The sequence below is a fragment of the Microcaecilia unicolor genome, chromosome 2 (genome assembly GCF_901765095.1).
Source record: "Microcaecilia unicolor chromosome 2, aMicUni1.1, whole genome shotgun sequence".
NCBI classification, from domain to species: Eukaryota; Metazoa; Chordata; class Amphibia; order Gymnophiona; family Siphonopidae; genus Microcaecilia; species Microcaecilia unicolor.
Window position 1 is genome coordinate 658,562,379 of NC_044032.1, and position 15,101 is coordinate 658,577,479.

The window sequence follows — 15,101 nt, forward strand, 5'->3', positions numbered from 1 at the left end:
TCCTGCAGAATGTGCATAACTGCTAATTACTGCACACAAGTTTATAGAATTAGGGGGATACTGACTATTCTCCTGAGAAAACATTCAGAAAATGAACAATGCAGAGTGAGGTGGGACTGGCTTATGCCTTCTATGGCCTTCAAGGAGGTCTGGAATCTGCCTGTACCTAAGAAGATAAAAGCTGTTGTGATCTTTAACTGCAGTGGTACGGTGTGTCCTCTCCAAGTTGCAGACTGCATCTGACCTTCTAACAGGTGGCATAGGTATAGTATGGCCCCTTATCAAATCTAAACCTGCGGAGATATTGCTCCTCAGATGGCCTACAAACTGGGTCCCAAGCCTATAGACCCCATGCAGAGATTGCCTTCTCATCCGTTGTCTCTCCTTCTTCAAAGCCAGAGCACATAGAAACCACTGTACACACTGGAGAAAGCCTATCTAGCATCAGCATACACAAAAAAGATGCTTACAGAAACACACCCAAAACCTCAACAAGAGGCACAGAGGCAAAGGAGCCAAAGCATACCTAGAGACAGAGAAGGAAAACAGACTGGTAGAGAGACAGAAACATCAGACAGATACAGAGGCAAAAGGCAAAGATCAGCAGAAAGAGAAAGAAGAGCAGAGAACAGAAAGTGTGTGTGTGGGGGGGGGGGGGGGGGGGGGAAGAGGTTAGTGGAGTAAAAACGGAAACTAAAAGGAGTGTGAGAAGACATAAGTAGAAACAGCAACACTGACTGACCACTAACTTGCAAGGAAATCTCCAGCACCAACAAGTAATCCAAGCACCAGGGCCCAAATGATGAGTTGCTCCTGTGTTAGGTCTAATTTGTATCAGGTGTAAAAATGTACATAAGTAATGTCACACTGGGAAAAGACCAAGGGTCCATCGAGCCCAGCATCCTGTCCACGACAGTGGCCAATCCAGGCCAAGGGCACCTGGCAAGCTTCCCAAACGTACAAACATTCTATACATGTTATTCCCGTAATTATGGATTTTTCCCAAGTCCATTTAGTAGCGGTTTATGGACTTGTCCTTTAGGAAACCGTCTAACCCCTTTTTAAACTCTTCCAAGCTAACCGCCTTCACCACGTTCTCCGGCAACGAATTCTAGAATTTAATTATGCATTGGGTGAAGAAACATTTTCTCCAATTTTTTTTAAATTTACTACACTACAGTTTCATCGCATGCCCCCTAGTCCTAGTATTTTTGGAAAGCGTGAACAGACGCTTCACATCCACCTGTTCCACTCCACTCATTATTTTATATACCTCTATCATGTCTCCCCTCAGCCGTCTCTTCTCCAAGCTGAATAGCCCTAGCCTCCTTAATCTTTCTTCCTAGGGAACTCATCCCATCCCTGCTATCATTTCATTTTAGTCGCCCTTCGCTGCACTTTTTTCAATTCTACTATATCTTTCTTGAGATGCGGCAACCAGAATTGAACACAATACTCAAGGTGCGGTCGCACCATGGAGCAATACAACGGCATTATAACATCCTCACACCTGTTTTCCATACCTTTCCTAATAATACCCAACATTTTATTTGCTTTCCTAGCCGCAGCAGCACACTGAGCAGAAGGTTTCAGTGTATTATCGACGACGACACCCAGATCCCTTTCTTGGTCCATAACACCTTGCTTGACGTAATGTAAGTCCATATTGAAAGACATATCGATGTTATAAAATAAGTAGTCTGTGCGTTCTTATGTGTGACACCCAGTACATAATCAGCCCCCATGTGGAGCAGGCCTCCATTCCATGTGACCTGAGACATGCATATCACTCAATGTACATGCATAGTACTGGCCTTTAGAAAATCAAGTGCACCACATAACCTGCTGTTGAGGTGTGCATGTGTCATTTCTACTTGTGTGTAATCCATGTACCCTTTATAAAATCTCTTCCTAAAGCAATTAATAGAATCAGAGTCGAGGATAGAAAAGAGCAGAACAGAGTTAATGATAATACCTAGATTCCTTGCCAAGTGAAGAGCAAAACCTCTATTCTCTAACAGAAACAAATCCAAGAGGAGCAAGGATTTGCTATGGAAAAGATCACCATCACCCTAGATGCATTTAGTAAGAGCACATCCAGGGCAATTTGGAGGAGAGGATGCAGAAGATAAGAAGTTCATCTGTATTTCTTCTTTATTGGAGAAGTAGGAGTACCTGTGTGAAGAGACTGAAGAAACAAAGACATGAAAAATAATAGAAAACAACAAAGGATCCAGGCCATAATTTTGGGGAATGCTAGCATTAAATGCAAGGAATCTGATAAGGAATTATTAATGAGAAAACTGAAGAACTGATTGCTCAAAAGAAGGATGAGAAGGTTTCTTCAGAATAGAACTAATAAATTGCACTGTAATAGAAGGAATGTGGTAATTGTCTAAGGGTTCCTCCTTGTACTTCCGGTTCCAAAGGTTCCAGGTCAGTGACAAAAGGTTCTGGTTGGCAACCTGCCAGGAAGTCACTGGAGGGAAGATACCTAAAGAAAGGGGCAGATCAAGCTCAGCAAGCACTGAAGGAATTAATATATTGAGATTACTAAGAACAGGAGTGAGAACAGGGTTGTAAATTGAAGCTGTAAACTTAGAAACAAACAGTAGATTACTGAGTTTAGTTTTTGACAGCAATTTGCTGTGATGTGGTATCAGTTGCAATGACTTTTTTTTCTGAGAATCCACATGTTTATTCGTGTTTGATTTATTGCCAAAATTTGTACTGGCCAAGACTAGGCAATGTACAATTTAAAACTCATAGAAAACCACAATCGTACCAATAGCAAGGATCAAGGGAAAAGAAAAAAGGAGGAAGTGATGTTGCAGGACCCTACAGACAAAATGATTTTGCAGGTTAACATTCTTCAGTCAGCTAGAGAAGCTCACAAATGTAAATCACAGAACATTTATTAGGGTGTTGCTTCTTCTTTTAGAAATGAAATTTCGGGATAATATCAGATAGCCTGAGAGGATTGACATATTTCATCATACATAGTAACATAGTAGATGACAGCAGAAAAAGACCTGCACGGTCCATCCAGTCTGCCCAACAAGATAACTCATATGTGCTACTTTTTGTGTATACCCTACTTTGATTTGTACCTATGCTCTTCAGGGCACAGACCGTATAAGTCTGCCCAGCACTATCCCCGCCTCCCAACCACCAGTCCCGCCTCCCACCACCGGCTCTGGCACAGACCGTATAAGTCTGCCCAGCACTATCCCTGTCTCCCACCACCGGCTCTGGCACAGACCGTATAAGTCTGCCCAGCACTATCCCCACCTCCCAACCACCATATTTCATCATGATCTCTTTCTCTTCCCAAAGACTGCTTCATACAATCCATCATGACTTCTACCTCCTAGTATCATCCATTATCCTTTCCTATAAGGTTTTTGGTCTCATGCATTACACCAATGGTCTCTAATTGTTCTCATACCTCACACTAACATTATTGGCTTTTGTCTCGCCTAGAATGTAAACCGCACTGAACCCTGGAAAGGGAATATTAGCGGTATACAAGAATTGATTTGAATCTCTTTCACTTCTTCACCCCCACCCCCTCCGCCCCGTCCAACTTTAACTACCACCTCCAGGAATCTCCAGGCTATTGACGCCCCCACTCTATCCTCTAGTATCTCTAACCTCCTCCCCTCCATCATGTCCTCCGAGACGGCAGACAAAGCGGTCTCCGCCTACAATGCCGCTCTCTCCTCTGCTTTGGACACCCTCGCTCCATCCACTTCCCGTCCCACGAAGCGTTCTAGTCCCCAGCCTTGGCTGACCCCTTGCATCCGCTACCTTCGCTCCTGCACCCGATCCGCTGAACGCCTTCATGCTATCCTCTTTCCATTCCTCCCTATTCCTTGCAAAACAGGACTATTACACCAATTGACCAATTCTCTCAGCTCCAACCCTCGTCGTCTCTTCACCACCCTTAACTCCCTCCTCAAAGTGCCCCCCGCTCCAACTCCCCCCTCACTCTCTCCTCAATCACTAGCTGACTACTTCCGCGACAAGGTACAAAAAATCAACCTTGAGTTCATTACCAAGCCACCTCCTCCTCAGCCTGTAGACCTATCCAACAACCAACCAACCATTGCCTCTTTCTCCTCCTTTCCTGAGATCACCGAGGATGAAACCTCCCGCCTTCTTTCCTCCTCGAAATGCACCACCTGTTCCTTCGATCCCATCCCCACCAACCTACTTAACACCATCTCCCATACTGTCACCCCCTCCATCTGTTGCATCCTTAACCTTTCTCTCTCCACTGCAACTGTCCCTGACACCTTCAAGCACGCCGTAGTCACACCTCTCCTAAAAAACCCATCACTTGACCCTACCTGCCCCTCCAACTACCGCCCCATCTCCCTCCTCCCCTTCCTCTCCAAAATACTTGAGCGCGCCGTTCACAGTCGCTGCCTTGATTTTCTCTCCTCTCATGCCATCTTAGATCCACTTCAATCCGGCTTTCGCCCTCTACACTCGACAGAAACAGCACTCTCTAAAGTCTGCAACGACCTGCTCCTCGCCAAATCCAGAGGCCACTATTCCATCCTCATCCTCCTCGATCTGTCCGCTGCGTTTGACACTGTCAATCATGATCTACTTCTTGCCACATTGTCTTCCTTTGGGTTCCAGGGCTCTGTACTCTCCTGGTTCTCCTCTTATCTCTCCCACCGCACCTTCAGAGTACACTCTCATGGATCTTCCTCCACTCCCATCCCACTATCTGTTGGAGTTCCCCAGGGATCTGTCCTTGGACCCCTTCTCTTCTCAATCTACACCTCCTCCCTAGGCTCACTGATCTCATCTCATGGTTTTCAGTATCATCTTTATGCTGATGACACCCAGCTATATCTCTCCACACCCGACATCACCGCGGAGACCCAGGCCAAGGTATCGGCCTGCTTATCCGACATTGCTGCCTGGATGTCCAACCGCCACCTGAAGCTGAACATGTCCAAAACCGAGCTCCTCGTCTTTCCACCTAAACCCACCTCTCCTCTTCCTCCACTCTCCATCTCAGTTGATAACACCCTCATCCTCCCCGTCCCATCTGCACGCAACCTCGGAGTCATCTTCGACTCCTCCCTCTCCTTCTCTGCGCATATCCAGCAGACTGCCAAGACCTGTCGCTTCTTCCTCTTCAACATCAGCAAAATTCGCCCTTTCCTATCCGAGCACACCACCCGAACTCTCGTCCACGCTCCCATTACCTCTCGCCTTGATTACTGCAACTTACTCCTCACCGGCCTTCCACTTAGCCATCTATCCCCCCTTCAATCCGTTCAGAACGCTGCCGCACGTCTAATATTCCGCCAGAACCGATATACTCACATCACCCCTCTCTTCAAGTCACTTCACTGGCTTCCGATCAGATACCGCATACAATTCAAGATTCTCCTCCTTACCTACAAATGCACCCGGTCTGCGGCTCCTCACTACCTCTCCTCCCTCATCTCCCCCTATGTTCTCACCCGTAACCTCCGCTCACAGGACAAATCCCTCCTCTCAGTTCCCTTCTCCACCACTGCCAACTCCAGGCTCCGCTCATTCTCCCTTGCCTCACCCTTTGCCTGGAACAATCTTCCTCAACCCCTACGCCAAGCCCCCTCCCTACCCATTTTCAAATCTCTGCTTAAAACTCACCTCTTCAATGTTGCTTTCGGCACCTAACCTTTGTGAATTATAGTATTCCTATCAGACGGACTCTATACTCTATACTTGTTTTTAGATTGTACACCTGTCTTTTAGATTGTCTTTTAGATTGTAAGCTCCTTGAGCAGGGACTGTCCTTCTATGTTAAATTGTACAGCGCTGCGTCACCCTGGTAGCGCTTTAGAAATGTCAAGTAGTAGTAGTAGTATGTTGGAGAAATGAGTGAAACAAAGACTAAGCACATTTCAAGCTCTTCTTCACCTGAATTAACAGTGACTAGGTTGTCTTTTCTATAGGAGCTACACTCTGTTAAGGTTTTCTTTGCTTGATTTTGGATTTTTTATTTTTGTAACAGTTGCAATGTTTTTGGAGACAGAATCTGGCTTCACTAAGCAGGGAGGTCATATCACCACAGATGTGCTATCAAATAAAGATTTTGGTACCTTCAATAAATCAGGAAAGGCCTCACAAGACAAACTTCTGTAGAAGATTTAAGGTGAAAGGGCAAGGGGATGGGACTTGATATTCTGCCTTTCTGTGGTTACAATCAAAGTGGTTTTACATATTATATACATATGTTATGCCTGGAGCAATGGAGGGTTAAGTGACTTGCCCAGAGTCACAAGGAGGCTGAACTGGGAAGCAAGCTTCATTGATTTACCTTCCCCCTTTGTTTTCTCTCTCCCCCTCCCACATATATTCTAGCCATCATAGTGAGTGACAGTTGCGATATTTAGCCCCCAGGTGTCTTCAGAGTCTGACACATACATATACTCTTCTGTAAATGTCAATGTTAAGCAATGACTGAGAATCCCTCAGGCTTCTCCAAAGCAGGTTCAATCAGCATGACAGACTTTGAAAATAAGGAAAATAAAACACAATCAAAAGCAGATTCTGCCAAACCATTAGATCCACCTTCTGATTTCCTAAAAATCCAAATCAGAATATTTAAATGTGTTTCAGGTTATTTTGGCATCTAGATTAGCCAGGGAAATTCAACAGATTTTTTTTTTGTCTGGTTTGAGATTTTCAAGATCTCTTTCTCTCTGATCCTTCTCAGGGGCTGTGATTGTTGTCTCCATGGACCTCCCAAAAAGGAGCTGGGTCTCCCATGCAGCAGCTTTGCTGTTGGGTCATTGAGTAGCCCCACCTCTGATGTCTTAAATGCAATCTGTACTGGATCAGAGGGTAAATAATAGGCCAGACTTAGCAACAAGAGCTGAGCACAGAAAGTAAATCAGTGCCTGTAATGCAGATACCATCACACCCCTCACATTTATAACCTAATGACTCTCTTTCTGATTAAACCATCTATCTCCAGTAGGAAAAAATATATGACATCTCTGCACTGAATATGGAAAGGTCGCCAAAGAGTAATTTACTTTCTGTGCTGACTACAACTGGGTTCCATCACTAGGTGGAATCAGGATAAGGATGACTGAACTCCACAAATTCATAAACATTTCCTTGTAGGATGATGAGTGCAGGGCTAGGAAGGAGGGGGGGGGGGGCAGCAAGTCAAATTTTATCCTTTCTTGGTATCTGCTCACTGATGTTACACAGCTAGAAAGAGAAAGTGAGAGGAGAGACAGCAGAGAAATAAGGAGGGAAAGGGAAAGACAAAAAGATAAAAACCTGCTGTTTAATAAGGACCATAAGGCCCTCATCTACCAAAATTATTACAACAATATATTGTAAAACATGAAAACATGTATAACATCACTTAAAACTCCTTTCATATAATCGGGCTTGGCAGTGTTTTTGAAAACCCTGAAGGTCCATTAGATTTAGGGCTTATATTCAGGGCTATTTCCTACTGAGCTGGCCACTGGGATTTATGTGGGTCCCGACCGATATGCAGCTCCAGGAGGCTCCCTGAGCCCCTACGTCTTGCCCATCCTTGACCATCTTTAAATCTAGATTGAAAGCCCACCTCTTTAACATTGCTTTTGACTCGTAACCACTTGTATCCACTCGCCTCCACCTACCCTCCTCTCCTCTTTCCTCTACACATTAATTGATTTGTTTGCTTTATTTTTGTCTATTAGATTGTAAGCTCTTTGAGCAGGGACTTTCTTCTATGTTTGTGCAGCGCTGCGTACGCTTTGTAGCGCTATAGAAATGCTAAATAGTAGTAGTAGTGTTATCTCTCATGAGCAGAGCACTGTCCCTGGGTGCAGAGTCCTTCTACGTAAGTACATAAGTATCATTATACAAGAACAGACCAAAGGTCCATCAAGGCCAGTAGACTGTTTCCAAAAGTTACCAACTAGGTCACAGGTACCTCACAAAACAGTAAACCAGATTTTATGCTGCTTATCCAAGGATAAGCAGTGGATTTTCCCACCCACCTTAATAATTGGTTTATGGACTTTTCTTTTAGAAACTTGTCCAAACCTTTCTTAAACCCTGCTATACTGACTGCTTTTACTACAGTTCCTAAAAGTATCTACATATAGTACACGTACTACAGAAAGGTAGAATATCATATCCTTTAGCTTAGTTTATTTAATCTTGATATACCATCCTGCATATAATCAGAGCACTTTACAATCACTAAAATCAAAAATACCACAATTTAAGACAAAGGAATTTGGAGTTCCAACTCAACAAAGAAAAGAGAATTTAAAAAAAGTAAAGAAAGACAGGCTTAGGCAAATAAAGCAACACAAACATGCTGGCAAATACTTCACAACTTTGAGCCAGATGAGAAAGCATTTGTAAATAAATGAGTCTTTAGAGCAACCTTAAAACATGCGTAACTTTGTTCAATATGAAGAGCAAAGGGCAGGGCATTCCATAAAGATGGACCCAATGAAAAGAAAGCTGAATGGTGAGTGGATTGGAGTTTAGTGTGTGCTACAGCAGGAATAGTTAACTGATTCTAGTTAGATAAACATAGGGAATATGCGGGGCAATATGAAATGATCAAAGATGGAATCTGTGTGCAACTTACTTTCTGAGTAAGGATCAAGATTTTATATTGTACTCGATATTTGATAGGGAGCCAATGACGTTGTTTAAATAAGGGAGAAAAATGATCAAAATGACAACATCCAGTAAGAATACATATAGCTCTGTTTGAATAAGCTACAATCTTTTAATTTGGAAAAATGGGAGACCTGCATAAATGATATTACAGTAGTCAAGTTTCAAGATAACTAATGCATGGATTAGTATTGAACAAGCCTCTTTAACTAAAAACAAATTGTGGGAAATATGTATCGAGCGAAGTGAGGAAAAGCAAGAACATACCACGGAAGCAATTTGGGGTGGAAAAGAAAGGTGGAAGGCAATAATTACTCCTAAATATCTGAAGGAATCAACTATTTTGAGGGTGTTAGTTAGGTACCTGTGTACGTTTTGAAATCCAGAGAGTTACTGACTTGGAGGGATTTCAAATCAGACGGTTTGAAGATAATCAGTGATCCATAGAGTTGAGACACTCTTGTACAACAGAAAGGTTAGGAAAGCCAGAGTTAAGAGGTGAAACCAAAAGAATATCAACTGCATAGATATAACATTTTAGACCTGAAATATGGATTAGTAAAGCCAGAAGAGCCAGGGAAATATTAAAGAGAATTGGTGAAAAGCTAGAACCCTATGGGACAGGAGGCAGAAATGCCTTGGGATCCATGAACCAGAAATCGTCAATTAGAGAGAAAGGAAGTAAACCAAGTAAAGACAGTACCAGTAATTCCTATTGAAGCAAGACTTGAAAGAAGAATTGAATGGGCCAAATGCTACTGTTAGATCGAGTAACACTAAAGCGAAGATACATACCTGTAGCAGGTATTCTCCGAGGACAGCAGGTTTATTGTTCTCACTGATGGGTCGACGTCCACAGCAGCCCCCACAAACAGAATTTTTCAAAGCAAAAATCTTAAAGCTTTGATAGAACCTTCTGGCACGCGGGGTGCGCGCACTGTGCATGCACGGCCGTCTTCCTGCCCGTCGCGCGAGAGACCCGCTCAGTTATATACAAAAACAAGAATGAAAGAAGAACTCCTCCAAAGGGGAGGAAGGCGGGTTTGTGAGAACAATCAGCCTGCTGTCCTCGGAGAATATCTGCTACAGGTATGTATCTTCGCTTTCTCCGAGGACAAGCAGGCTGCTTGTTCTCACTGATGGGGTATCCCTAGCCCCCAGGCTCACTCAAAACAACAAAGAAGGTCAATAGGGCCTTGCAACGGCGAGGACATAACAAAGATTGACCTACAAACTATCACTATTCAGGGAATATAGCCTATGCGAACAGTGCAGTTGCGTATGTTTGTTGAATTGGTTACTAGTCTCCAGCCAAACAGAATATTGATGAATTGGGTCACTTTGAAGTGCAGATGAAGCTGGAACTAGCTGCAATTTTTAGTGAACAGACATAGTGAGGTTCATTTTCAAAGCACATAGACTTACAAAGTTACATATGTTACTGTGTAACATTGTAAGTCCATGTGCTTTGAAACTGAGCACCCTAGTCTCTTCCGCAACAGGAGATGAAGCTGAAATACAAATAAACCACCAATATTCAGCCTTTTTCAAATGAAGGAAAACTCTGGAATGAGAGGGCATAGGATGAAGTTAAGAGGAAACATGCTTAGGAGGAATCTTTCACAGAAAAGAGTGGTGGATGCATGGAATGGCCTCCCGATGGAAGTTGTGGAGACAAGGTCTGTGTCAGAATATAAGAAAGTGTGGGACAGGCTCATTGGATCTCTTAGGAAAAGAAAGAGTTACTGAGGATGGGCAGACTGGATGGGCCATTTTGGCCCTTATATGCCATCATGTTTCTGTGTTTCTATGGATTGATAGAGTCTTTAGAGAGGAAGTCTCCTTGGTTGTCCTTAAAAAGATTGATGTTCTTGCATCAGTTCTTGAAGACGTTCCATAGGGAGTTTGCCATCAAACAATAAACTGTTAGAACAACAACAGACAATGATTCCAACTTTGTGAAAGACTTCTCTGTAATTGACAGCAAGAAAATGATAACAAAGATGAAGAAGCAAGTGATAAATTAGGCAACACCACTTCTAATGCAGACGATAAAGACAATGACCATGATAAAGCATTCTTTGTTATAATGCAGTCAGGTATTTCAGACAGAGATTCCCTTGATCAGTCAGAAGACATCAGTAGTACTGCAGCCTGGCCTGATCTGAAGGAACGCTTTATCAGACTGAACCCTTCCTGCCAGTGTAGGTACTGAATACCTTTTTAACTGTACTGGCGTAATAATGACTCATAAGTGTACCTGCATGAGTGGTCATTTTCAAAATTTAGTTTTACTAAAAGTAAGGTGGATTGAACTGTAGAGCAATAAAGTTGTTGGGATACAAATGTTAAAGGTACCTCACTACCTCTCTACCCTCATCTCCCCTTACGCTCCTACCCGTAACCTCCGATCACAGGACAAATCCCTCCTCTCAGTACCCTTCTCCACCACCGTCAACTCCAGGCTCCGCCCTTTCTGCCTCGCCTCACCCTATGCCTGGAATAAACTCCCTGAGCCCATACACCAAGCCCCCTCCCTATCCATCTTCAAATCATTGCTCAAAGCCCACCTCTTCAATGTCGCTTTCTTCACCTAACCATTGTACCTCTACCCAAGAAATCTAGACTGCCCCAACTTTTTGATTGACTGTACTCTTTGTCCTGTTGTCCTTTAGATTGTAAGCTCCTTTGAGCAGGGACTGTCCTTCTTTGTTATTTGTACAGCGCTGCGTAACCCTGGTAGCGCTCTAGAAATGTTAAATAGTAGTAGTAGTAAAGGTACTTTCATTCATTGTAGTTGTGGTACTCAAAAAGTATTAGATTAGGCAATAACTGTTTTACTTTTGCTTAGGTAATTTTTTTAATGTGTTAAATATGCATTTATTTTTAAGTACTTTGACCAGCATTGAAAGCAAAAAATGCATTTACGGCTGATATTCAGCCCACAGGAGGCAGGCCAGATAAGTCCAGTGATTGATGCTGAGCCAGGATATTCAATGCCGGGCCATTTCTAGTGACCAGCATTGAACATCTGTTTTTGGGGAAAGGGAGCCAGTTTAAACTTAACTGCCAATCATCATTCAGTGCTGACTGGTTACGTTTATAGTGGCCAAAGATAGGCTATTTGGGCTGAATATTCATGGCAAGCTGGTATAACCAGATGGGAAGGCGGTAGAACGAGAGGACATGAAATGAGATTGAAGGGGGGCAGACTCAGAAAAGATGTCAGGAAGTATTTTTTCACGGAGAGGGTGGTGGATGCTTGAAATGCCCTCCCGCGGGAGGTGGTGGCGATGAAAACAGTAACGGAATTCAAACATGCATGGGATGTGCATAAAGGAATCCTGTGCAGAAGGAATGGATCCTCAGAAGCTTAGCTACAATTGGGTGGCAGAGCAGGTGGGGGGAAGAGGGGTTGGTGGTTGGGAGGCGAGGATAGGGGAGGGCAGACTTTTATACGGTCTGTGCCAGAGCCGGTGATGGAAGGCGGGACAGGTGGTTGGGAGGCAGGAAAAACTGCTGGGCAGACTTATACGGTCTGTGCCCTGAGAAAGACAGGTACAAATCAAGGTAAGGTATACACATGAGTTTATCTTGGGCAGACTGGATGGACCGTGCAGGTCTTTTTCTGCCGTCATCTACTATGTTACTATGTTACTATGTATCTCATGCTGAATATCAGCCAGATAGTGTCTCCACTATGCCCTCGTCTTTTATGAATGCCCCTTTTACCTCTCAATCATCTACTGGTAAAGCTGATTCTTTTACTGGCTTTTTGTTTCAAATGTACTTAAAAAAAAAAAGTTGTTTTTGCTTCAAGGCAAGTTTCTTTCATAGGCTCTCTTTGCCTACCTTATCAGTGCTTTGCATTTGACTTGCCATTCCTTTATGCTGTTTCCTATTATCTTTAGTTGGATCCTTCTTCTATTTTCTGAAGGATGTCCTTTTAGCTCTAATAGTCTCCTTTATCTAACTTTTTAACCATAGTGGCTGTTTGGCCTTCCTTCTGCCTTTTTTTAATGTGTGGAATATGTCTGGTCTGGGCTTCCAGAATGGTATTTTTGAACAACATTCATGCCTGATGTAAAGTTTTGACCTTTGCAGCTGCTCCTCTAAGCTTTTTTTTTTTCCCCTGACCATATTCTTTTTTATCATAGCCTCCCTTTTGAAAGCTAAATGCTTATGTATTGCATTTCCTGTGTGTACTTAATCCAGTTATTAAATTTGATCATGTTATGATCATAGTTCTCAAGTGGCCCCAGCATCATTACCTCTTGCACCAGATTATGTGGTCCACTAAGGACTACATCTAGAATTGCTCCTCCTCTTGTTGGTTGCTGAACCAGCTGCTCCATAAAGCAGTCCTTTATTTCATTTAGGCACTTTCTGGTCTCTATCCAAAATGATTTAAGTAGTAACTGCCAATATTCAATGGCACTGAATATCAGCTCGGAATGGCCAATTGAAGTGGGAAAGTCAGGGGCAGAGCTGGGGATGAGCTAGCAGGTATGTGGGTGAATGTGGTTATATAGTAGATGGCATGGGTGGGCAGACTGCATAGGCCACATGGTCTTTATCCGTCATCATTTTTCTATATTCTATATAAGACTTCTAAAAAGAAGTCCTTAATGAGTTCACCTAGCTATGTGAGTGATAGCATTGATTATTGGCAGGCATCCACATAACTGCCTAGTAGTAGCCTGAAGCTTTCTGATACCCTCTCCCTCCTTTCCACCCCTCAGAATGTCAACAGACCTTCCTCTCTCCCTACTACCAGAGCATTACCAACCCCTCCCTCCCCCCCCCCCCCCCAGAGCCCCCTCATTCCCTCCTGGAACATCAGCAACTTCCCACCCTCCCGGAGCTCCCTAGGCCTACCTGCTCAGTTCCTGGTGTTCTAGTGGAAGAATGCCCACCAGATTATGCCCACTCACTCCTGCCCTTCAATACGGCTGCCCCCTCTAGTAGAAGTCGAAGCAACCATTTTGAAAGCACTGCCGCAAAAGGCAGGACCAAGTGGGCATCGCTCCTGCCCATTCCTCCACTATACCACCAGCAACTGGAGACATCTGAGCCTCTGCCTGCCTTGCTTGACTGACATCATGGGAAGGGGCCATCAAGGTGAGGACCCCCAGTGCCTGAGGCGGCTTACCTTCCCACCCCCCCCCCCCATCCCCCAAGGGACTGGAGATCAACACGGGTACAGTGCATGTCAGTTCTAATGCACCTTGAGGTCTTGGGGTCAATGTGCTCTCTGCAGGCAACGGAAGGGCTCCAGAATAAGCTGAAACACCTGAGGTGTCAGCATCAATACCCTTGATGCCATGGCCTCCTGACGGGCAAATAGGCTCTCCATCTATTCCTGAAGCATGGCCCTGAGCCACTCCTTGAGAGCTGCCATTGATGAAGGCAGAGGGAATCAGCTGGGCTGGGCCTTCAAAGTCATTGGGAGAGTGTCAGTAACCTGGTCTTGGCTTAATGGAGGCTGTTGTACACCACTCAGTTCCCAGGAGGCTGAGCTTAATGGTTAGTGCAGTGGGTTGAGAACCCAGGGAACTGAGTTCAATTCCCACTGCAGCTCCTTGTGACCCTGGGCAAGTCACCTTAGATTGTGAGCACATTTGGGACAGAAAAGTACTTGCAAAAATAGTATATGTAAACCAAGTGCACAGGAAGCTTTACCTATGAGGATATGCAATATATGATATAGCAGTAGTGTGATTTACATGTAAGTACTACTACTACATCAATCACTGGACTTAGCCGGCCTGCCTCCTGTGGGATGAATATCAGCTGGTAAATGAATTCTTTGCTTTCAGTGCTGTTCAAAATACTAGGTCAGCCATTCCCAACCCAGTCCTTGGGGAACATCTAGTCCCATTGGATTCAGGATAGCCACAATAAATATTTTATAGGTGTGCTAGATTCATGGAATACTCTATGGATACACATAAGAGGATACAGTAATGTTTCTGGAGAATTGACAGGACTTTATACCTCTTGATCAGCATTTGGAGAGTATCTGCTCTGCTGTTGATAAGTGTGATGATCTGTGCCTGCAGGAGGTCTGCACAAGGCCGGCCATTGATAGCCACCACCTCATCACCCTCGAACAACCCTGCACTCCTGGCCTTGCTGTTCTCGAGCACCTAAGAAAAAAGTTCACAAAGCTGAATACAACAAAGTTTTGAAGCCACACATAATTCAGATTTCTTTTAATTCAGTCACATATCATTGTGTTGCAAGGTATCCAGTATATAGGCTTTCAGAGGAGTAGCCATGCTAGTCTGGAGTAGCAAGAAGGACAGAAGCTTGTTGCATCGACAAAGTTGACTCTTGCCTTTGAAAGCTCATTTCTCAATAAATTGGTTAGTCTATAAGATGTCACCAGCCTCTGTCAGTATATAAATGTGTATTTTTCTGTGTGCTTTTCTCTTCTGTTG

The 15,101-nt window shown here is 43.9% G+C and overlaps 1 protein-coding gene across 1 annotated transcript in view; it reads right to left on the reverse strand.

Annotated features, from left to right (window-relative positions):
* SYNPO2 (synaptopodin 2) overlaps positions 1-15,101 on the reverse strand; it is a 232,752-nt gene that overhangs the window by 115,701 nt on the left and 101,950 nt on the right. The window contains exon 2 of the mRNA XM_030191795.1: positions 14,656-14,807. Within this exon, the coding sequence (XP_030047655.1) occupies positions 14,656-14,807 (152 nt within the window). The remainder of the gene's footprint in view (positions 1-14,655; positions 14,808-15,101) is intronic.